General features: G+C 47.8%; 1 protein-coding gene across 3 annotated transcripts in view; it reads right to left on the reverse strand.

Moving 5' to 3' along the window:
• Window positions 1-25,320, reverse strand: part of tasp1 (taspase, threonine aspartase, 1) — a 36,006-nt gene that overhangs the window by 3,905 nt on the left and 6,781 nt on the right. For 2 of the 3 annotated variants that reach the window (XM_061228745.1, XM_061228746.1), the window contains 6 exons: window positions 24,464-24,570; window positions 18,455-18,604; window positions 17,326-17,404; window positions 11,242-11,352; window positions 8,778-8,885; window positions 8,249-8,322 (listed from right to left, as the gene is read on the reverse strand). In XM_061228745.1, coding sequence (XP_061084729.1) covers window positions 8,249-8,322; window positions 8,778-8,885; window positions 11,242-11,352; window positions 17,326-17,404; window positions 18,455-18,604; window positions 24,464-24,570 — 629 coding nt within the window. The remainder of the gene's footprint in view (window positions 1-8,248; window positions 8,323-8,777; window positions 8,886-11,241; window positions 11,353-17,325; window positions 17,405-18,454; window positions 18,605-24,463; window positions 24,571-25,320) is intronic. The other variant, XM_061228747.1, reaches the window with a different exon arrangement.

The raw sequence follows: 25,320 nt of genomic DNA on the forward strand, positions 1-25,320 counted from the left end.
TATGCCCCCTGCTGGAACAGCCCTGCACAGCATTGGACTTGGCAGAGTTTAATGATAAGGGACAGCAATGTGCTCAGCTTTGGCTGAACCACATCTAGCCATGTGTTCTGTAATTGTCATTTTTGTGGACACGATAAGAAGAACAGCATCTTAGCTGCTCAAGTTCAATGAAATGCCCTCCAAACTCAATGGATCATCCCACAGCAAGGCAATGATCCCAAACATACACCAAACGTGCTCTCTTTCTTCTGAATGATGTTCCAAGCAGTTTCAGCAAACCTATTGTTTGGCCTATTTTTCTGTTTGATTTTTGGAATTTTATTGGTGCAACTCTGGTCCTCATGTTGACAAATAACAAATAACAGACTCCAAAGGCAACAGTCTATAATCTGACTAGATAGTGAAAGCTTGCATGAAGGAATCGATTACATACCTGGCTAATCAGAAACTGCCCAATTACTTTTGGTCCGGTAAAATAGGGCTTTGGATAAAAACTATGGATAAAAAAGGATGTAATTCCTACACAGATCATCCGATACTGACATAAATGCATTGTCAGTATATTATATCACTTTAAGGTTTGGGGAATACTGGTTCAACATACAGTGCTCCATCAAAGCTTTCCCCCCCTCAAAAAAAGCACTTTCAACAATGAGCAGCATTCCTGTGACACCAAACCTGGACGGATAAAATAAAAAAAGGGATTCCAGGGAGTGTCCAGAGCAACAGACACCCAACGCCATGTGTACGTACAAAGAGCGAGTTTCAGTTTTCACTGCGAGGATGAGGAGGCATTAGCCTCAAAGGGGCCCTGACAAAATATGAGTCATCCAACCTTTACATGGACAGATCCGTTTCAGAGCGGAAATACCCTGGAGCTGACTGTCCAGAGCCCAAAAGCACGGGCAAAGACAACCTATTCAGCTCAAACGGATGCATACCTGATCAGGAACAAGTTCTTTTAACAGTCTGTGTGCATATATATTGTATTCTGCCTAATGCAGGCCCATCCAAATGAGTCTCATTAAGCCATCAAGGTCAGCCCTTCAATCAAAGATCCGTGGGTGCACGGTAACTGCAAGATTCCCTCCATCTTAATTCAAACGCCCACAACGTATGCTAATAAAGACTTAAAATATCACATACTGAAGAGGTGGCTACTGGCAGATTTATGAATGATGTTCTTTCGTTAACGGTTGTTTCCATGGCGTTATAGTTCACCTCATCACCAGCACTTCAGTCACCACAGCCAGGCTATGTGATATGAGGAATGGACACACACTGCCAACGATGTAACAGAGACAACCTTTCCGCACCTCATAATGCAGTAATCAAAGATCTTAGCGCTGAAATGACTCTGATCTTTCTTTTGAAGAACCCGTGAAAATTTGCGCCCCCGAGTTGCCCTTTTCCCAGATGAAAAAACATAGCTGGATTGACACACTTCCTGTTGCTAAAAGGAGAAAAATGCCCTGTTCTGGAAGAGGATATCATGAGCTGCTAAAGTATTCACACTGCCATGGGAATGATAAAAGAGAAGACTTGAAACTGACCTCATTCTGAGCATTGAACTGCCCTACTGTTTTAATGCTTCCATAAGCCTTGTTCACCCAGTACAATATCTGTTTTGGATAGCCATTCATCAGAAATAAAAGTTTTTTTAAGTGGTAACTTAGTACTTGTTTTGTATTTCATAAATTTTGTTTTGATGTTTAAGTGTTTAAGTGGCTTGAGTTAGCAAGCAATGCCTGACCATGTCACTCTTCAACCTCAGGCTCTGCCATCCTAATATTTTCCAGTAGTTCCACTTCAACATCGGGGCTAGGGCATTGGTCCCACACCTGCTTGTACGTATATATCCGACGGTATATGATGTCGATGCAGAGTCAGACTGAACCCAGAGCCTGATTCAGCAGTCAGACTGAACTCAGAGCCTGATTCAGCAGAGTCAGACTGAACCCAGAGCCTGATTCAGCAGAGTCAGACTGAACCCAGAGCCTGATTCAGCAGAGTCAGACTGAACCCAGAGCCTGATTCAGCAGTCTGACTGAACCCAGAGCCTGATTCAGCAGTCAGACTGAACCCAGAGCCTGATTCAGCAGAGTCAGACTGAACCCAGAGCCTGATTCAGCAGAGTCAGACTGAACCCAGAGCCTGATTCAGCAGTCAGACTGAACCCAGAGCCTGATTCAGCAGAGTCAGACTGAACCCAGAGCCTGATTCAGCAGAGTCAGACTGAACCCAGAGCCTGATTCAGCAGTCAGACTGAACCCAGAGCCTGATTCAGCAGAGTCAGACTGAACCCAGAGCCTGATTCAGCAGTCAGACTGAACCCAGAGCCTGATTCAGCAGTCAGACTGAACCCAGAGCCTGATTCAGCAGAGTCAGACTGAATCCAGAGCCTGATTCAGCAGAGTCAGACTGAACCCAGAGCCTGATTCAGCAGTCTGACTGAACCCAGAGCCTGATTCAGCAGTCAGACTGAACTCAGAGCCTGATTCAGCAGTCAGACTGAACCCAGAGCCTGATTCAGCAGTCAGACTGAACCCAGAGCCTGATTCAGCAGAGTCAGACTGAACCCAGAGCCTGATTCAGCAGAGTCAGACTGAACCCAGAGCCTGATTCAGCAGAGTCAGACTGAACCCAGAGCCTGATTCAGCAGTCAGACTGAACCCAGAGCCTGATTCAGCAGTCAGACTGAACCCAGAGCCTGATTCAGCAGTCAGACTGAACCCAGAGCCTGATTCAGCAGTCTGACTGAACCCAGAGCCTGATTCAGCAGTCAGACTGAACCCAGAGCCTGATTCAGCAGTCAGACTGAACCCAGAGCCTGATTCAGCAGAGTCAGACTGAACCCAGAGCCTGATTCAGCAGAGTCAGACTGAACCCAGAGCCTGATTCAGCAGTCAGACTGAACCCAGAGCCTGATTCAGCAGTCAGACTGAACCCAGAGCCTGATTCAGCAGTCAGACTGAACCCAGAGCCTGATTCAGCAGAGTCAGACTGAACCCAGAGCCTGATTCAGCAGAGTCAGACTGAACCCAGAGCCTGATTCAGCAGTCAGACTGAACCCAGAGCCTGATTCAGCAGAGTCAGACTGAACCCAGAGCCTGATTCAGCAGTCAGACTGAACCCAGAGCCTGATTCAGCAGTCAGACTGAACCCAGAGCCTGATTCAGCAGAGTCAGACTGAATCCAGAGCCTGATTCAGCAGAGTCAGACTGAACCCAGAGCCTGATTCAGCAGTCAGACTGAACCCAGAGCCTGATTCAGCAGTCAGACTGAACCCAGAGCCTGATTCAGCAGAGTCAGACTGAACCCAGAGCCTGATTCAGCAGAGTCAGACTGAACCCAGAGCCTGATTCAGCAGTCAGACTGAACCCAGAGCCTGATTCAGCAGTCAGACTGAACCCAGAGCCTGATTCAGCAGTCAGACTGAACCCAGAGCCTGATTCAGCAGTCAGACTGAACCCAGAGCCTGATTCAGCAGTCAGACTGAACCCAGAGCCTGATTCAGCAGAGTCAGACTGAACCCAGAGCCTGATTCAGCAGAGTCAGACTGAACCCAGAGCCTGATTCAGCAGTCAGACTGAACCCAGAGCCTGATTCAGCAGTCAGACTGAACCCAGAGCCTGATTCAGCAGTCAGACTGAACCCAGAGCCTGATTCAGCAGTCAGACTGAACCCAGAGCCTGATTCAGCAGTCAGACTGAACCCAGAACCTGTGCTGTGACTCTTTATCCCATTCCAAGCCTTGATCGGGAATGTCCAACACACCTTACAGGAGGATGCAGACACATCTGTGACACCCATCAGTCAGGCCGTCACACACTGGCCATCCTGCCGTGACTGAATCAGCATGTCAGCGGCCTCAAGTAGCTCCTGATCTCTCCGGCTATTCAACAATATACCAACTACAATGCGGACAAGATCCAGGGAATGTGTGGCCAGCAGACATATTGACATCAGAGACCGATTCCTTACCACCGCTAATAAATACACTGCTAACATGTTCCCGAAAATGGGAGATAGCATTTCATGACTGGTTCTGTGGCACTATGTGCTTAAAAAAAAAAAAGACAAAAGAAAAAAAAAGCATGACATGGCCCCTACAGCGCCCCCTCCTGCTCAGGAGGGTACTACCTGCCAGACCGTCGCAGGGAGGGGGACCTGGTTTTAACGTTCTCAGGCAGCCACCGTGAACACGACCCCCATTCGCAGCCTCAGAGAGCCCGGGCCCCCGGCAGAGCCGCAGGACGGACAGGACGGACAGATGGCTTTGAGCAGAGAATCCGCCCCGCCCTCCAGATTCAGGGGCTGCCGGGAAGGCCGGAGGTTCTCCGTGTTTAATGGTCGTGAGGAATCCGGGCGCTTTACGCCAGCCGGACATCTTACGAGCCGCCACCGCCACGCTAGCGCCCCTGGAATGTGCAAACGGCTGGAGGGAGGAAGGAGCCGCATTACACCTCTTCTTAAATTACCGCTGGCACAGAGACCCCCGGCCCACTGCACACACAGCCGTGCTTCCCCCATGCAAGTCCAAGGGCTGCCAGGAACAGGCTGAGTGAAAGCCATTTCTGTTTCCCCCTGTGTGACACAAACAACTCTGTGCTAGCAACAGTCCTAACCTGGCAGGCTCTTGGTTTGTTTCCAGAAGCACTGAGTTTGAAACAAAGACCTTAGAATTATATGGTTCTAACTGACAAAAAATAGTTACAAAAAATTTGTGTCAAATTGACGTCCACATGAATGCCCAGACCCAGGGTTTTCCAGCAGAACATTGCCCAGAGCATCACCCACTCCACCGGCTTGTCTTCTTCCCACAGTGCATCCTGGTGCCATCTCTTCCCCAGGTAAACGGTGAACACGTATCCAGCCGTCCACATAATGTAAAAGAAAACGGGACTTATCGGACCAGCCAGGTCCAGTTCTGACACTCACGTTGTAGGCGTTTTCGATGGTGGGCAGGTGTTGAGCACTCTGACTATGGCTACACAGCCCCATACGCAGTGCGATACACTGTATGTTGTCAAACATTCCTCCTGTAACCATCATTATTATTTTTCTGCGACTTACGCCGCTGTAGCCATTCGGTCGGACCAGACAGTAAAGCCTTCGTTGCCCTTGCGCATTGATGAGCCTTGGGCGCCCAACACCCTGTCGCCGGTTTGTGGTTGGTCCCTCCTCGGACCACTGTCAGTAGGTACTCACCACTGTTGACCGGGAGCAACCCACAAGCCTTGCCGTTTCGGAGATGCTCCGACCCAGTTGTCTGGCCAGAACAATTTGGCCCTTGTGCAAGTCGCTCAGGTCTTTTTTAAGCCTGCCAATTTCTTCTGCATCCAACACGTCGACTACGAGAACCAACCATTACCGTCTAATATATCCCAGACCTTGACATGTGTTACGAGATAATCAACGTTATTCGCATAATGTCTAGGCTCATCGGAGTATATTCTTAAAACAAGGTGCTGCACTGACCACAACATTCATCAACCCACAAAAACAAGCTTCAGCGAGATGTTACTCAGTCAGGCAGACTCCATTTCACACACGGTGCCTCACTGTGAACACACGCATAGTGCGTTTTCTCCATGTTCCCCCTGAGCGCGCTGTAGGTTTTTAAGCCTCTATACGGCTGCTCCTGCACCCGTCAGGCTGGAAAAAAACCGGCGTGAAGGAAGAAGCAAACAAAAACAAGAGGAAACACACGGAACTGTGTACACACGATGCCTAAAAACAGAAGGCAGCCATTTTGTTCCTGAGCCCAAGCTGGTATTTCAGAAGCAGCGGTTCAGCCTGGGCTAGGCCCAGCCGGGGATATACAAGCGGATTCCTCTCCGTGTGACAGGACAGATTATTTTTGATCAATGGAAGCTGGCAGCCCTGGCATCTGTGAGACGGCTCTGGAAAGCATTTGGGCTGGGGGGGGGGGGAGGTGGTAGGGGCGGGGGGGGGGGGGGGGTGGTAGGGGCTGGGACGTGGTGGGGAGCGGGGCCGGGCTCCCTTAAAGTAAGGTCAGAATCCTGGTTTTACAGTGAGGAGCTGGGAGCAGCTGTGTCTGTCAGCCTGTGGGGCTGGAAACAATGCAGCCCAGATGTCCTGGGACTGCGGCGCTAGTCACCGCGCCAAAGGTGAGGCTGCCCCCATGTCTCCAGCAGGTGTGCGGAAAAGACAGAGGCCATGGCATTTCTGCCCCGTTCAGACAGGCACTATTCCGGCCACCCCGGGCATCAGCAGGGCGTTTGGGGCGTAAACAGTGAAATGAGGACCCCGTATCCTCGGGTAATAGGGTGCCATAGCAACGGGACAGCTGTAAGACACCCTCGTGTTCTGCTACAGGTTCGCTAAAATGGCTTCCAGGTCTACAGCCCTCCCTTGAAAGGAAAAACAAAAGCAACCAGAAATAATGCTCGCAAACTAATACTCACACACCAAGCAGGAAAACTGCTTGAAAAGAAAATTCACACAGCAATCGGAAAAACTGCCACCATGATTATTAAAAAACCAACCGGGAAAACTGCATGCAAGGAATATTCACACCAACCAGGAAAAATGTTCACATAAATATTCACAAAGTGAGCAGTAGGGCAGGCTGTTGTTCATAATCACATTTCCACATCTTACAACCCCTAAATCACAGGGAGAATGTTTTTTTTTTTTTACATATTCTTCCAAACTCATTTGTTTCTCCTGTCATATTGTTCTAATAAACAGTCATAAATTCTAGGAAATTTGAAGCAAAAAAAAAACTTCCAACAAGGCCTGCTGCCAACTAGTCTATGACTCAAACCACAAGCCATGAAAATGAAAAAAAAAGACATAGACGATTATTCCCGTCTAAACCCTAATTATGAAAGAAAATACTTCACGTTGCCCTCACCACTTCTTATAGCGAGTCAATCAACTTTAATCATGCTTGTTAACCCAACCAATATGTCAACCCTGTGACACATTTATACACATATGCAGGATATACGTTTTATATGTACAGACTCCCGTTTCACTCGTGATAAAAGCATGTGAGAAATGGCTTTGGACGTCACATCTGGTGCTATTTCCACAGAGGGGTCTGTTCCAGTGGAGCACCTGCAGTCTGCACACACAGACTCCATTTTGTACATCGTCCTGTCAAACGGCGAGTTCAAAAAACACATTTCTCATGATGGATTAAATGGCTCTGGCGATTAGTTAAATGTTACACACAGGATGTGGTGCACAAGGCCCCTTTAAACAGGGAAGTTTTATGACACGGTTATACCTTCTAGTACATTCTGCTCTATAGAGGGGGACACAGAAATGGAGATGAGTCTAAACTATGTGTATGAATATCACAGCCAGCGAACATCAGCTTGAACCTCGAAAAAAAAAATACTGCACCCAAAAATGTATTAAATATACAAACTTACTGAAGTTACATTTTTAAATACAACTATATACCAATGATGTTCTTGTCATTCAATTATTGTTTCACATAAATTAACTTGGAACATTAGAACTTCGCATTCCAGCGCTGCGTTAGACCAGTGCGTGTTATGCTTCGCTGAAGCCACGATTTAGAAGTAAAAATCACAAAACACAATTTTGTGGCAAGCAAGGAAAACGCAGGAATCGCCATAAACCAAAGTTAGCAAGGACAAGTTACCACAACATAATAACATTGTCAGTTAAAAACAGACATCAAACGAAATGTAAAATGTGGAGAAATGACAATGTGGCGTGGTCCTGGCTTGGTTGCAGCACACTTCAGGACGCAAACAAATCTGCTCAGACATTTCTAACCATTTCAGGCCAGGTAATATGGTATTACTTTTAAATCTTGGCGAAGAGAGAAAATAGAGTTAGAGCGATGCATTTCCAGTATATTTAAGCGTAAAATACACTTAAAATACACAAGCGTGTGCATAATACACTTGTCATTATTTCTTACCGGGCACAGCAGTGCCTGTGTTGGCACATTCTACATTCCCAAGCATGAATTGACTTGATTCTGGTATGTGATTCAGCCCAAAGAGTGAAAGCCACAGAATATCCTAATTTCTCCCTGACAATGGGAGACAATGGAGCACTGCAGAGCAGAACGTTCATCCTGTAATTTGGGTCATTTTTAATGTTCCTTAGTTTATAATAAAGGACTCATGTGCTTTGAGTAAGTGTGCGAAAAGGAGCTGGTGTTTGCAGCTGCTAAGCGGCCCTGTTAGCGGTGTTTAACATGGCTGCCACGCTGGGCGTCTCGTTAAAAGCTCACCTTGGCTTTGCCATCCTGGGCTGACATGTACCCCACACACATGCTCTCCGTGGTGTGGCTCCACAAGAACTCCACTGCCAGACCCAAAGCAAACAGAGATACAGGTTACACAGGGAAGCGTCTGCAACCGTCACCTCTGGGCCCGCAAAGCAGGACTGCCTTCCGTTAAAGAGACGTGGAGGGGCGGGGGGGAGCAGGGGAAAGAGAGAGGGAGCAAGAGATAGAGGGAGAGAGAGAGGGAGATGGAGATGGAGAGGGAAAGAGAGGGAGAAAGAGAGATATAGGCATGCATAGCTATATCTAACATAATGTGGCTTACATAACGCCTCTAAACTCTGAACATGAAGCACCTAATTAAGACAAATTAACAGCTTGTTAAAAATTCTGAGACAGTTATGGATGAAATGAAAACCAGCATACACAGGGGCCCCCCAGGACCGAGTTTGGGAAACACTGCTTTAGAGCTCTCTCAAGGGCAGGGGAACGCAAGGTCAGGTCAAGGTTATTCTCAAGGTCAAAGGCCTCTCACCGAGCAGGGCCTGGAGGTCTTGTGGAGGCTGTGTCTCCACACATCTGCAGCATCTCAGCACAATGACACCCCCAAGAACACAGTCCTCACTGGCCAGGAAGGGGGAACCTGAGCAGAGAAGGGAAACGCTATCATTAGACTGCTTATTAATGCTTATTACACAGCATATTAATGTTATCACACTGCTTATTAATGCTTATTACACAGGCTATTACTGTTATTGCACTACAAATTAATGCTCATTACACTAGTTATTCATGCTTATTACATTATTACTGTTATTACACTGTTTATTAATGCTTTACACTATTAGTTGTATTACACTTATTAATGCTCATTACAATGTACATTACAGTTATTACATTGTCTATTAATGTTCCTATTGTCTATTAATAGTCCTGCACTGCTTATTAATGTTTATTGATCAGCTTAGCATTACATTTTTAACATGTAATCTCTATACAGCTGGTTCATCAGTACGGCCAAGTGATTTTACTTCAAGCGTACTACAACAGCGCCCCACCAAGGAGATGAACCAGCAACACGCTAGACAGTCCTGTCAACTAGCCATACTGCTACCCCAGACCTCCATTTGGCTTTGACTTGGACCACAGATGTGACTCTACTGTTGAAGTATTGTTGGGAATGATGTGCACAGAACTGGGAAGGGTGAACTGTTGCCAACCTGTTCATCATCAATGTGTGAGCATTCAAGGCAAAGCTACAGTCTAATTTGATTAGCAGTCACACTTTGTCTTACGGGACGGTCAGTGAATGGTGCGATGGCTTGTTGTAGAGACACCAGCGTTCCACAGACACATTCCATAAACCCTCCAAAAAACAGGCCTGTCCGTCTGGGTGTCACTCAGGTTTATGGAAGCTGTGACCTACGACCTGAGGAGGATCTAAAACTCGCGACCTCTGACCCTGCGAACAGGTCCCATCTGTTTCAAGCAAAGGGCAGGGAAAACCCCCGCACGCATGTGCATATACACACACACAAGCAATATAAGCGATATGCAGTAAAAACATGTGTCTGTGCACCTAACATAGGTGAAATTGCTTGGCTTGTCAATGTCAAAAATGTCGACCGGCATTGCATTCCAATATGGATCGCTTTTAAAAAGAATCCAGATATTACATTAAAAACACTTTGTGAAAAAACGGGAAAACGTTTCCCTTCACGTTATACAGTGGCATGTGACCCACACGTGTGACCTGAGGTGTCATGTGTCATCCCATCAGCAAGGGGGGGGTGGGGGTGGGGCGGCCAAACGCGGTTACACCCAAAAACTGCGAACGGAGCGTTTCTGTCTCCCAGCGGCAGAGGTGAGACCAGCTGGAGTGCCGGTTCTCTTTCGTGGCTCGCCGTTTGGAGAGCAGGAGCAGCAGGAGAGACGCGGGCCTTCTGCCCGCTCGAGTCAGGGGGGGGGGCGGGATTACCTGGGGGCTTGGCAGAAGGTATGCCCTCCACTGAAATTGCGCAGAGTCAGCGTGTTCAGTTACCTGCCGCTCTCGAGAACAGCCTTTCGGTCGCTTGCTTTCACCAGCGAGAGAAACCGCTGAACCAAAGTCAGCACGGTTTCATACGGTTACGCCAATTCATTTTCAGGAAAACATCAATAACAGACTCCTGAAAATAATATCAGTAAGGCACAGTGTCACAACTACGACACAACTCTGTCCCAGCTGTACCTCATGAAGAATTTTATCAGTCTAGGATGTTTTCAATATGCCGCCAAACTTATATTCTTCTGACATTTTCTTGCCAAAGTAAAGAAAGAGACTACATTTTCATGTAGCAGGGTAATTCCTTGGTCATTTAAATCTGTGTAGTTTTGTCTTAAAGTTTTATAACAGCCCAAGATATTATTGATGAAAAAACAACATATTTTTCCAGTTCCTCAACAGGGACAATTCAGAAATGATTTATAATTAAACACATTGGCCAGGGATGAAGACAGTAACAATGCAAGGTGCCATGCTCATTAAACCACAAAAAAAAATCATATAAACCAATAGCTTCAAATGGCAGCTCCAAAAAACGGCCAAAACAATGAAAACCACAGCAGGTTGCAGCTCAGGCCCTGTGGATCTGTTCTTTCTCTCCTGCCACCTAACGGGCAATCCGTACGAGCGCTTTAACTCCACAACTTACACAGCGGCGACCACATCAGAGCAACGGTCTTTAAATACCCGGTCAACAGCCTGTTTATGTTCCTCAACATGCCTGTGGCTGTCAAGCCCCAATTTGGGGAATGCTTCCTGATTTTGCGAAGACCAAACAGTTCTGTAAATCAAAGACGATGGGCTCTTCTTTATTTTTAGGGACCCCCCCCCAACCCAAAAGCTAAAGGAGTAATGTCCTGGAGGTGTGAGACATAGCTGTGGGTTGAGTGGGAGACTCTGTGGGTGGAGTGGGAGATGTGGCTGTGGGTGGAGTAGGAGACGTAGAGGGGCTTACTGATGAACTTGTGTTGCATAGTGTCCAGCAGGGCCTGGTGGGCGTTCTCTGCCTGTATGGCTGCAGAGCACTCCCTCGCCAGAACAGTGCGCATCAGGTGCTCCCCACAGCCTGCGGGACAGACAGACAGAGGCGGGGGGCAGTGAGAGCCACTGCAGGGACGCAAACACACACACACACACACACAGGCAATCACACGCATGCACACACACACACACACACACAGACACACACATATACACATACAGAAACATACACACACACACACAGACACACACAGGACAGACAGACAGAGGCAGGGGCAGTGAGAGCCACTGCAGGGACACACGCGCGCAAACACACAGATCTACATATGCACAAACATACACACACACACACACACAAACACACATTTACATACGCACAAACCCACACATGCAGGCCCACATACACACACACTTGTCCATATGCACAACCTCTCACACAAATATGCACAAACATACATTTACATATGCACAAACATACATACATACATACATACATACACACACACACACACATATTTACATATGCACAAACACACACACACACACACACACACACACAGACACACATTTACATATACAGAAACAAACACACACACACACACACACACACACAGACAGACACACACATTTACACATACAGAAACACACACACACACACACAGACGGTACACGGCATAAACAGGCTTCGATGCCCAGCGGTCAGGCCTGTGCATTCCTGTGGGCTTCTGGGAGCAAGAACCTGCATGGCTTTCCGGGTCCAGAGGGAATGTCAATAATATCCAAAACTGCTCCCATTTTTATTAGCAAGAGCCAGACTTCATAAGGCAGAGGCAACAACCATGCGCTATAGCTTTTGTTAAAAACCTTATAGGGTAAAGCACTTTTATATACTTACATAAAAATATTTTATTTGATTGAATGTATTCTATTGTCCCCACTCCTATTCCACTGAAAGTATTGCTCAGATACTGGTGTTTGTTCTATGGTACAAAATCAAGAGAAAGTTTTGAAAAACAAAAGACTGAGTGCTGAGAGCGGTGGCTGATGTTGCCCTCGATCCACTCTGGCTGCTCCGTGTCGCCATCCTTCCACGATAACCGCCGGCTGACCTCAACATTCGAAAGGTAGACAGCGCTCCCTCACGTGAAAAACACTCCTTCAGTTCTCTGGCACGAAGAGTAAACGATTACGGATTCTAGACAATGTTTCTGCGAACCACAGCGATAATGAAGTGCGTTTAAATGTCAGTGTTTTAACCGGTGCTAAAGACTAGCTCGTTAGCGTAACGTCCGACGGGATGCCTGTTGTGGTGGGAGTCTGGCCAAACGCTTTACGGAAAGGGAGCACAAAAACAGCTTCAGGCTGATTCCAGTAAAAGCTGTAACTATAAAATAGCCTTACATTTTCTGTAAACAGTTGGCCTCATTATGTACCAGGTAACCAAAACAAAACAATATTAATGTTATCACCATAGCAACTTCCAAATTGTCGTAACCCCACTGTCCTTTTTAACTGCTTATCTTTTCAGCAAATGGGTTGGTTTATTTTTCTCTTGCCCTTGCTGCCAAGTGCTTTGTATTTTTTGAGGAACATGAGAACGATGGAAGCCGTGGCAGGCGTCAGGAGTCAACAGCAGTTTCTGACAAAAATCCATCAGGCACAACAAGCATGTGTTATGACCCAAAGTCATTATTTTTACCCGTACTCCAATTCCACAATTCTACACACGGGGGGGGGGGGCCTTCTCTGAATTAAAGTGAATGCTGAACTACTGTGGGGATATAAGCAACGCATACTCCCTCTACACTATTGTAGCTCATTCTGCCTTGAGCAGGGTGTCCTTACTCAAAGCACTTTTTCGCTTCAGGTGACCGACACAACAGTGAGCTCGTAAAAGTCACTTGGGCACAGCGTCCGTTGAAAAGCGTAGCCTCGAAAGGCTGTTTTTAAAATAGGCGGTGAATAGCGCGCTTCCGGTCCTCAGCTGGTGAACACGGCTAGCGGGGGAGACTTTCTGCCCAAACAGCCTTTCAGGGCTGTCACACACGCGCACGCAGGTTACATAAGCGGGATAGATTGTGCGCAGCTCTTCCTTCATGCTGATAGTGAAGCATGATTCACCCCTACGAGAGCTGCATTAGCTTCAGACGTGAAGCTTCGGAGGGAATATCTGCCTCGGGCTTCTCTCGGAGAATTAAAAACATGGCACAACACGGTACCGAGAAAGAAAAATACACAGCCAGCTCCAGAAGTATTGGAGCAGCAAGAGCAATTTCTTTGTTGGGGTTGAGATAAAAAGATCAACACAAGACAAGAGTTCAGAACGTCAGCTTTTATTCCCTGGTATTTACACCTAGATGTGTTAAACTATTTAGAACATAGCACCTTTGGTATTAGACCGCCCAATTTTTAGGTGAACAAAAGTATTGGAACAGAGAGTATTTAAGTGAAAGTGTTTAAGGGTGAGCCTTTAGCCTAGCGAGGGTAAACAGAGGGAAAGGAGAATTGCATCTCTTAGCACAAACTGGGGTGAATGATTTTCTGAAAGTGCTGAAGTGTTAGCGGGCAGGTGCTCAGTTTCCTTGCATTAACAGGGACACGTTGAGCCTTACAGCAGCTGTGTTCAGAAGTCCTCATCCCACAATACACAGGGCCCAAGCGACAATACAGACCGAAAACAATCTCCTTTCAATCAGGATGACTTGTGTATACGGCCAGTATATCTCCTTTCGCCAACCAAAAGCATGTGAGGCACAAAGTATATTGGAAGCTAATTTGACATTTAGATGAAGAAAAAAAGAACAATGCATTTTATAGAACAATGCAATTTTATGGTATAGGTTCTGGCATGGGATATACCACAATGCCTCACTCAATTCTTATCCCAAAATCCACAACCCGCCACCCAAATTCCAACCTCTGGGTCTTGAGCAAACAAGCAAAAAGCAAACATTCTGGAACATTCCTGCACAAAATGCCAAGTTAACAAGTTCGATGTGTTCGACCACCGGGCTGGGAAACACTTTGACCAAACCCGGGCCTTTCCTTCTGAAATTTTCCCATGGTGCCCAAGCCAAATTTAATATCATTTTAAATTAAACTGTAACATTCACATTGTGCATCCACCATTTTAAAGGGCAGGGAGAATGTCGTGTTGGAGTGGAAACCTCACAGTAACCGGCCACCTCGTGCCTCGGGTGTTAGTCACTCCAGGGTTACCGCCGGACATTTCACACGTGAGCGGCGCTCCTCCGTCTCTGCTGAAGCAGCTGGGCAACATGAGCGCTGTTACACACACACACGCTGCTATACACACACACACACACACACACTCACACACACACACACACGCTGCTACACACACACACACTGCTACACACACACACACGCTGCTACACACACACACACGCTGCTACACACACACACACACACACACACACACACACACACACTGCTACACACACACACACACACACACACACACACACACACACTGCTACACACACACACACACACACACTCACACACACTCACACACACACTGCTACACACACACACACACTCACACACACACACACTGCTACACACACACACACACACTCACACACACACACACACACACACACACACTGCTACACACACACACACACACACACACACACACGCTGCTACACACACACACACGCTGCTACACACACACACTGCTACACACACACACACACACACAAGCTGCTACACACACACACACACACACACACACGCTGCTACACACACACACACACACACACACACACACAGTACTCACACACATGCTCTACACAGTCTACACACACTGTACTCACACTCACACACACACACACACACACTACACAGTCTACACACACTGCATACAGTACTCTCACACAAACACAGAAACACACACACTGCTACACACAGTACTCACACACATGCTCTACACAGTCTACACACACTGTACTCACACACACACACACACACACACTCTACAGTCTACACACACTGCATACAGTACTCTCACACAAACACAGAAACACACACACACACACACACACACTACTCTCGCTTTCTCTCACACCCTCTCCCTCTCCCTCTCTCTCTCTCTCTCACACACACACACACACACACACAAACAAACACACACACTCTTTATTTCACACTTTTACTCTTATTGACAATGTCGGTTAAAATCCAACTTGTCTAAGTGGACTAAAATGCCAAATGTACAGAAACAGATTTCTAATATATCTCATTTGACTACAGGGCGCAGGTAATCAACATGCGCCTGAAACGACAGCACATTCAGGAGACAGCGCCCCCTGTGGTGGGGGATCCATGGAGAAAACGGTCTACAAGTCTCTGTCCAGTTTTTAGCCATCTTGCCTCCTACAAAGAGCGACTACTCTTACCACACAAACCAACCCCGTGGAGCAAAGGCATGGTCAATGTGTGCGGTCTGTGTCATTAGAACTGTAAATATCAATGACGATTGGTCATTTCAGAATTCTAACAAATGGCAATTAGAACCAATTTTAAACCAATGAGCTTGAATTATTGTCCAGCTATACCATGTTTTGTTACAGAATGTCGGGCCGTTAACTGTATATTTTGAAACCCGAATTTAAGGACTATAAACACAGGCAGAGGGTTAGTCAGCATGTCAGTGAGCCTTTTTCAATGATAGGAAGGGATTTACAATGGTCTTGTAACAATGTTTTAACACAAATATCTTACCTATTGTACCTTTAAGCAGACGAGTCAAACACTACAGGACTGAGCCCCAGAACACGAGTCAGAGATACGGTCTCACACAGACCAGGCCTCACACAGACCAGGCCTCACACAGACCAGGCCTCACACAGACCAGGTCTCACACAGACCAGGTCTCACACAGACACGGTCTCACACAGACACGGTCTCACACAGACACGGTCTCACACAGACCAGGTCTCACACAGACACGGTCTCACACAGACACGGTCTCACACAGACACGGTCTCACACAGACCGGGCCTCACACAGACACGGTCTCACACAGACCGGGCCTCACACAGACCAGGCCTCACACAGACCAGGTCTCACACAGACCAGGTCTCACACAGACCAGGCCTCACACAGACCAGGCCTCACACAGACACGGTCTCACACAGACCGGGCCTCACACAGACCAGGTCTCACACAGACCAGGCCTCACACAGACCAGGTCTCACACAGACACGGTCTCACACAGACCAGGCCGGTGGAGGAGAGTTATGCCCAGCGTGAACACGGAGGATCCGGCCCAAACCACCGCAACCGAGTCACACAGCGGGAATGTCGCCGACTCATCCGCCCGTCAGAGTAAGCTGCGCTGCGGGGAGAAGTGAACACACATCGACCCTGGGGCCCCGCGTGACCTGGGTGGCAGGAGGACCCCACCTGTCCCTAGTAAAACTGACACATCGTGAGCTACGCATCGCTTGCGGTTACCGCTCGAAGAGCCGCGCGTCACGCATTACTTCCTTTCCCGCTCGAAGAGAAACGCCGCTCTGACCGCACGTAGTTCCACCAATAAGCGTTAGACCTCCTCGAGGGCCTCTCCACTATGACGTAAAGTGGGACATTAGAGGACTATATCTTCAAAGACTCAGCCATCGAAACGAAAGAACTGAGTGAAAGGTTGAGATAAAGAATCAAACCTAAGGAACTGTGATTCCCATGGTGCTTTGGGGCAGCCAGCTGCTCTTCCTGGCCATCATGAACTATGTGCACATGAGTAAATATGACCTTCAGTACATTATTACACCAACAAACAGGGCAGCCAGGCCCAGCAAGCAGGAGATGAGCTCAAACTGAGCACCCTGGGGTCACACACATGAGAGTCTGACACACACACACACAAAAAAAAAACTTGCACGCACACATATGCACACACACACAGGACAGTGTGACCCACACACACACACACACACACACAAGACAGTCTGACACACGCACACTCACACACACACACACACACACACACACACACACACGGCAGCTTGACCAGAGGCTGTGCTGATACCTGAGGTACTCACGGCTGTTGAGTAAGGGTTCAAGTTGCAGGCGTTTTCAGCCCAGCAGCCACAGCCGTAATGAGCAGCCTGCAACACAGGAGAGCACCGCCATTTGGGCTCAATCATTCACCACCATTTTGGCTCAAGCACAAAGCACAATCATTCTAAAGTCTGTATGTACAAACATCTGTTGGGCAACATCCAGCAAAAAGGCCATTGATCTGCACAGGTACAGTAATATGAGAGGGAATGACCCAGGTAAACTGTGCAAAGGCGAGTCTGTTATCTGGGTTGTGTCCTGTGGCCCCATGTTAGCTGAGGGTGGACCCCGTTAGCATGTTAGCAGAGGGTGGACCCTGTTAGCCCGTTAGCTGAGGGTGGACCCCGTTAGCCCGTTACCTGAGGGGGGACCCCGTTAGCAGAGGGGGGGGACCCCGTTAGCCCATTAGCAGAGGGGGGACCCCGTTTCCATGTTAGCAGAGGGGGGACCCCGTTAGCCCGTTAGCTGAGAGTGGACCCTGTTAGCATGTTAGCTGAGGGGGGACCTCGTTAGCCCGTTAACAGAGGAGGGGCCCTGTTAGCACTTTAGCTGAGGGGGGACCCCATTAGCAGAGGGGGGACCCCATTAGCAGAGGGGGGACCCTGTTACCAGAGGAGGGGCCCTGTTAGCACGTTACCAGAGGAGGGGCCCTGTTAGCAGAGGGGGGACCCTGTTAGCAGAGGGGGGACCCCGTTACCAGAGGAGGGGCCCTGTTAGCACGTTAGCTGAGGGGGGACCCCATTAGCAGAGGGGGGACCCCATTAGCAGAGGGGGGACCCTGTTACCAGAGGAGGGGCCCTGTTAGCACGTTACCAGAGGAGGGGCCCTGTTAGCAGAGGGGGGACCCTGTTAGCAGAGGGGGGACCCCGTTACCAGAGGAGCGGCCGTGTTAGCACGTTAGCTGAGGGGGGACCCTGTTAGCACGTTAGCAGAGGGGGGACCCTGTTAGCACGTTAGCTGAGGGGGGACCCTGTTAGCACGTTAGCTGAGGGGGGACCCTGTTAGCACGTTAGCTGAGGGGGGACCCTGTTAGCACGTTAGCTGAGGGGGGACCCTGTTAGCACGTTAGCTGAGGGGGGACCCTGTTAGCACGTTACCTGGCCCACTCTGCCGGGGTGCTTCATCGCCAGGCCCCCGCTGGACACGGCCGCTGCCACGTTCCCGTCCCCGTCGACCACGATCGCCCCGACCGTATCCAGGCAACCTGAGTCGTCGTCCCGCCGGGGAGAAGGGTCCACCAGGCCCCCCTGAGGCAGGAGCAAACAGAGCAAACGGGCTCAACGACAAACACAACGAGCGCTGGCCGATCCATCTGACAAACGGAGAAAAACCTGATTACCCCTGAAGGAAAATCTGTTGGACATGAATGTTGCTGCACAACAAAACATAAAACACAGATACATACACAATACACAATAAACATGCCCATACACATAGCGTTATACACACTACAAGACAAAACGCACACAAACATCACCACCCTCATAGTACAGCGCGGTGCAAAAATTTGGGCACCCCTGGTTTAAATGTCTGCTACAATGAATCTGTAATGTGTCATGTATAACGTTGTATGATTTTGAGGTCAGGTTCACTTCTGTTCACTTAGATATCAATTGTAAAAGGCTACTACTGTACACCCGGTGAAAAGGTGTTACTCACACATCAAGAAATCAATACACCTCTCCTCAGCAGAGGTTGCCCGGCCATAGGAATAGTTCACACGAAAAATAAGACTCAAAGAAGTACTAAACCCACGTTCAACTACTGTAAACATAATGCATTGTACAAGCCGTTTTTGAGTCACTTAAATCACAGTACTTTGTTTTTAGAACACAAACAACCAAATGTATTGATTCTCACCATCGTAAAGCCAGCAGTACATCAGAAACTTCCGTATCTAAAAAAATCCTTCACTGCACGCAAAAACCATCTCAATCACCTGAAAACATACACTAAAGCTGAAATAACATTAAAAAATCCTGAAATGACACTGTCCCGATAAGCATATGTTTACTTGAGACTACGTCCAACATCGAAGCCTCTCTGAACCTTTCGACAGAAGAAACTCAAACCTGGAACATGTGTCGGCCACATTGGTAACAGACTGTTTTCAGCTCCGTTTCTCTTCGGCCGACGGAGTTTGTTCTGGAAGAGGTGCGTTTGCGCGCCTGTCAGAATGTTCTAGCGGTCGTACAGGTGGGGGGAGGTGATGTGTCTTTTGGACGCCCCGTTTTCTCTGAGGGGGCCCTGTCCGTTACACCTGACCACAGGACAGGTTATTAATCTCCAAAAACAACTCAGTTCCACACCTCAATTCCCTCTTCTGGTTCGCTGAACTTTTTTTCCCCCCATGAACGCGAAAAGGAAATGTAACACAAAAGAAAACTAAATTAAAAAGAAAAACAACATTCCGTGCATTTTGTGGAAAGACTTTCCAGAACTGGACAAAAAAAAACATTGGAACGGAACGGTTTGTTTCTGTCGTCCACAGCTACATGTGGAGCAGGTGCCGTGCTTCTGCCTTAAGAAAAGACAGAAGGATAAAAGACATAACAATCAGAACATTTTAATATCTTGGCAAACATGAATGTTCATAAAATGAGAAGCAGGCGAGCTGTAATGAGCATTTATCATGCGATCCGCAGCACTCTTTAATAACACCACGGCACACAGGCTGGGGTTCTGCGGAAAGTCTTCATTTCAATCCCTATAAGGCTTAATGAGGCTTAAGGGGGCCGGCAGACCACAGTGGATGACCTTTAACCCGGAACAATAAAGACACATCTGTACACTGTAGCTCAGTGTGGGGGTCATGCCAGGCCGAACCATAAAAACAGAGTGGACATACTTCCCCCCCCACCACCTCACTCTCTATTCTACTACCCCTCTCCCCCACCCTCACTCTCTATTCTACTACCCCTCTCCCCCACCCTCACTCTCTATTCTACTACCCCTCTCCCCACCACCTCACTCTCTATTCTACTACCCCTCTCCCCCACCACCTCACTCTCTATTCTACTACCCCTCTCCCCCACCCTCACTCTCTATTCTACTACCCCTCTCCCCCACCCTCACTCTCTATTCTACTACCCCTCTCCCCACCACCTCACTCTCTATTCTACTACCCCTCTCCCCCACCCTCACTCCCTATTCTACTACCCCTCTCCCCCACCCTCACTCTCTATTCTATTACCCCTCCCCCCCACCCTCACTCTCTATTCTACTACCCCTCTCCCCCACCACCTCACTCTCTATTCTACTACCCCTCTCCCCCACCCTCACTCTCTATTCTACTACCCCTCTCCCCCACCCTCACTCTCACTCTTTCAGCTTGACCTCCAGGCCACACGAGGACGCTGTTCAGGATAATTTTGAGGCTTCACACACTGGGCAGGCAGGTATGAGCTTGGCACTTGGAGGGAACTCAGGATTGCTAAGGGTAGCCTGACAAACACTGGCAGTGGCAGCAAGGACAGGTCATCACGGAGGAGACAGAAAAAGTTAAATGTTGTTGTGTCGAAAATCGACTTCCTAGTTCCCCATTTCCGCTCAAAGAATGCAAGAAAGCTCAAAGAAAGCTGCGTAATCGTCCCTGGAGAAGTGCCAAAATGCCTAAAATATAAATTTTACGTAAAATATAAACCGATCTGCAGACAAGCATGCCATTTCAACATGCTGTATATACATTAATCATGTACATCATGCTTACACAAGACCTTGCATAAAAACACAGTCCTGTCATTTCACATATAAAACTGTCAGCAAAAATAAATGCTAGATTACAGCTGTCACTATTACTTCCATCTTGAGAATATCCCGTCGATACGAGCGAGGAATAAAGAGCAGATCAGGCCTTTCAGAATCTCAGAGCAAACAGAACATCCACAGCTCAAATGAATTATCCCCCCCCCCCACCCCCCCCGCCAAGAAATCTTTATTCCTGCTCTCACGGTCAGCCCATGTCCCTCCCCAGTCCTGTCTTATCTCTCCAGCATGGAAGACGGATGTGGTCTTGAGGGGGAGACGGGGGCATCCGTTTGTATTTCCTGTTGAATCACCGCACCGCCGGAACATTCTCCAGGCTTATATCATGATGTAACCGGTGGGAGTCATGGCAGGGGTTCTCAAACTTTGTTTCTGATGAAACCCCAGATGAATGTTCAGAAATGGATACAACCCCAACACGCCACCCACACACTCACCTCACACCGAACAACACCAGTTAACCGTATTAGTGATAGACCTCAACCTCTCATGCCTTATTATAGTTTGCTTGTTGTGATGTTCAACATGTAGCCTACATTCACATATTTGAAAAGAAAATAAGGAGTCATTGTTTTTAGTTCAGCCAACCCCGTCCTAAAATCTCATGGGGGTTGTGACCACAGTTTGAGAACCCCTGATTTATGGGTAATAACCCACTGGTGACCTACTCAGTCCATTTACTTGAAAACTCACACCTGTGTGATTTTGTTTCACGTGCCGAGATGGCACGGGTAAGTGAGAGGAAGGTTTTCGGTTTGAGTGACGCCCCACAACCCCAAAGCCTCCATGACAACCTTCTGCAGAGTCCGACCCCGTTCTCAGCACACGCACTAAAGACCTGAGAGAGCGCTCTCTGATGTTTGATGTCTGATGTTCTCGGCGAGAAAGGAGAGTAACGTGATTAAGAATGACACGGTTAAGAATTAACATAACAATTTCAAGATGGTGAGAGAACGGGGGGGGGGGGAGAGATGAAAGAGGACTCATACCCACAATGCACTTCAAAGGCTAGGCATAATGAAATTTTCATTATTACAGAAGGCCACGGAGCTGAGGCTAGAGCCTCAGATTCCTCTCTCCTGCTGACCCCGCATCGGACACCCTGGTCCTACTAAACAGGACCCCGCGGGGAATTAGCCGAGAGAACAGGACCCCTGTTCAGGACCTCAACTAATTGACAATGAGGTACAATAACACCATATTAGCAATGAGATAAAAGAACACAGCATTAGCAATGAACTAAAACAGCACTATAGTAGTAATGAACTAAAACAGCACTATAGTAGCAATGAGTTAAAATAACACTGTATTAGCAATGAGCTAAAAGAGCGCTGCATTAGCAATGAGCTAAAAGAGCGCTGCATTAGCAATGAGCTAAAACAGCGCTGCATTAGCAATGAGCTAAAACAGCGCTGCATTAGCAATGAGCTAAAACAGCGCTGCATTAGCAATGAACTAAAACAGCTCTGCATTAGCACTGAGCCAAAATGGCGCTGCATTAGCAATGAGCTAAAACAGCGCTGCGTTAGCAAAGAGCTAAAATAGCGCTGCGTTAGCAAAGAGCTAAAATAGCACTACGTTAGCAAAGAGCTAAAACAGCGCCGCGTTAGCAATGAGCTAAAACAGCGCTGCGTTAACAATGAGCTAAGACAGTGCTGCGTTAGCAATGAGCTAAGACAGCGCTGCGTTAGCAATGAGCTAAGACAGCGCTGCGTTAGCAATGAGCTAAAAGAGCACTGCATTAGCAAAGAGCTAAAACAGCATTGCATTAGCAATGAGCTAAAACAGCGCTGCATTAGCAATGAGCTAAAAGACACTGCATTAGCAAAGACCTAAAACAGCATTGCATTAGCAATGAGCTAAAACAGCATTGTATTAGCAATGAGCTAGAACAGTGCTGCAGGAGCAATGAGCTAGCACAGTGCTGCAGGAGCAATGCGCTAAAACAGCAGTGCATGGCAACGAGTAATCATATAGTCTCTATTCTCTCCCACTGAAGCTCCTCGGCTGGGCAGCCTGCACTGGTGTATGAGCCCAGAGGGCCTTACTGCACTTTGAGCTACCGAAGGACTCCACCAAGTGACCACTACCAGCATCTGCCCCCATGGAGTTTGGGAGTGGGGTATCCTCTGGGAGAAGACGGGACTCCATTTTAGGAACCCCCCCTCTCCAGCATGCAGCCCGATGAACCATTTTTCTGAGCCATTCACAACGGTCCAATCACAGTGGTGGACGTGGCAGGTCGCCAGTCAGAATTTCCATGCACACAGCTGTTTATTCAATTTCGGCTGTAACCGTGGGTGATTGAAGCCCCAGCACCCCTGAGACTGCAAGTCATCATTACCCCACGGTTTGTCCCTCCTGGGCCACCGTAAATTACAGGCCAGCACAGATGCTGGTCTTTTATCTTCAGAGCAGCGCAATAACGGCAAGACAAACGCCTGCGTCACTCTATGTTTAAGACAAATTAAACGTGGAAGGATTAAAAGGAACAAATAAGTAATCACAGAATAAAGTTTTTATTTTTTTATTTTTTTTACAGTCTCCCTGGCAACCGATACCCACAAGAGGGTGAGTTGGGCCACCATGAGGCAACCATCTTACCACCTCCACAGCACCAAGCAAAGCTAATTTTACAGTGGGGTCCCGGGCACGCGTGTACGGATAAATCAAAGCAGCCAGTGCCCTGCGACTACACAGCGATTTCACTTCTAACGAGGAAAGAGGCAGTGACTTCGCCTTAATTAAGGTCGGAAAATGAGAGACTGGCAGATCCGCGGCAGGGCGAGTGAGCCTGTTGGAATTTGGGCCAGAGCCCATTTCCACACCGTGCCCGTATAGACCCCGCTCCCTTCTTTGATGGCCATTTTAGAACTTAGCTCCTCCCATCCCTCTGCAGCTGCAACAGCTCAACGGCTCATTTACAGCAAGAATAATCAAGAAAAACTAAATAATGCCAATCCAGTGTACATTTCCTTTCCAGTGTTGAGTCTGGGGCTGGAAGCAGAACAGTGCTCCATCAGCACTGCAAAAGTGACTGTCTTAACAAGCATTTCAGTCTTGTAATAAGACACAAGCTCTTCGTTTTTATTTTTTTCTTCTCACAAGTAGAAAATATTAGCTTGTTTTAAGCTAATGTTTGCTTGACTTTTTTTCGCAAAACAAATTTTTTTTTTTAAGTAAAAGAAATAAGACCAAGTGTCAATATAAGACTTTTTCTTTTGGCATTTTTGCAGGATTCTTGGGAGAAAACCCGATTTGCAAAGCCAAAGCCGTTAACTCATTTCTGAAAAAGGCGGTAATGCCAGGGCCCTGCTCTGCTGCGGGCGGCGGTCACTCACGTTCTCACTTGATTGTCGTCTCTTCTTGGTCTGCTTGTACTCGCTCTCCGCTCTCTCCGCCAGCTCCATCTTGCGCTTGTTCCTCTTGTATGCAGACAGACTGAACTCTGCAGGACAGGGCCAGAGGGCAGGTTAGCATGTTTAATGTTGGGGCGACATTGGCTCAGGCGATAAGAGCAGTCGTCTCATTGGCTCAGGAGGTAACAGCAGTCGTCTCATTGGCTCAGGAGGTAACAGCAGTCGTCTCATTGGCTCAGGAGGTAAGAGCAGTCGTCTCATTGGCTCAGGAGGTAAGAGCAGTCGTCTCATTGGCTCAGGAGGTAAGAGCAGTCGTCTCATTGGCTCAGGCGGTAAGAGCAGTCGTCTCATTGGCCCAGGTGATAAGAGCAGTCGTCTGGCAGTTGGGGCGGTTGCCGGTTCGATTCCGCCCTGCGTGTGTTGACGTGTCCCTGAGCAAGACACCTAACCCCCGAATGCTCCTGATGAGTTGGTTGGTACCTTACATGGCAGCCAATCACCATTGGTGTGTGAGTGTGTGTAAGAATGAGAAGCATAAATTGTACAGTGCTTTGGATAAAGGCTCTATATAAATGCCAACCATTTTTTCAATTTTCAAAAAAATTCCGTTGCCATCCGCCGTTTTCACACCGCCGGTTTAAAATCATCGCTGCTTGATACGAGACCGGTTAAAACTAACACAGGATTACGGGATACCTTGATGGCCACATCCATGGCTGCAGTTATACACTGCTACACACAGGGAGTGGGTGATGATGGATGCAGGCTTTCTCCAGCTGTAGTGATAATGGATGTAAAGCAGTCTGAATGGCCTATGTGTATGAAAGGTAAATAAACTT

This window comes from Conger conger, chromosome 18 (assembly GCF_963514075.1).
Source record: "Conger conger chromosome 18, fConCon1.1, whole genome shotgun sequence".
NCBI lineage: Eukaryota > Metazoa > Chordata > Actinopteri > Anguilliformes > Congridae > Conger > Conger conger.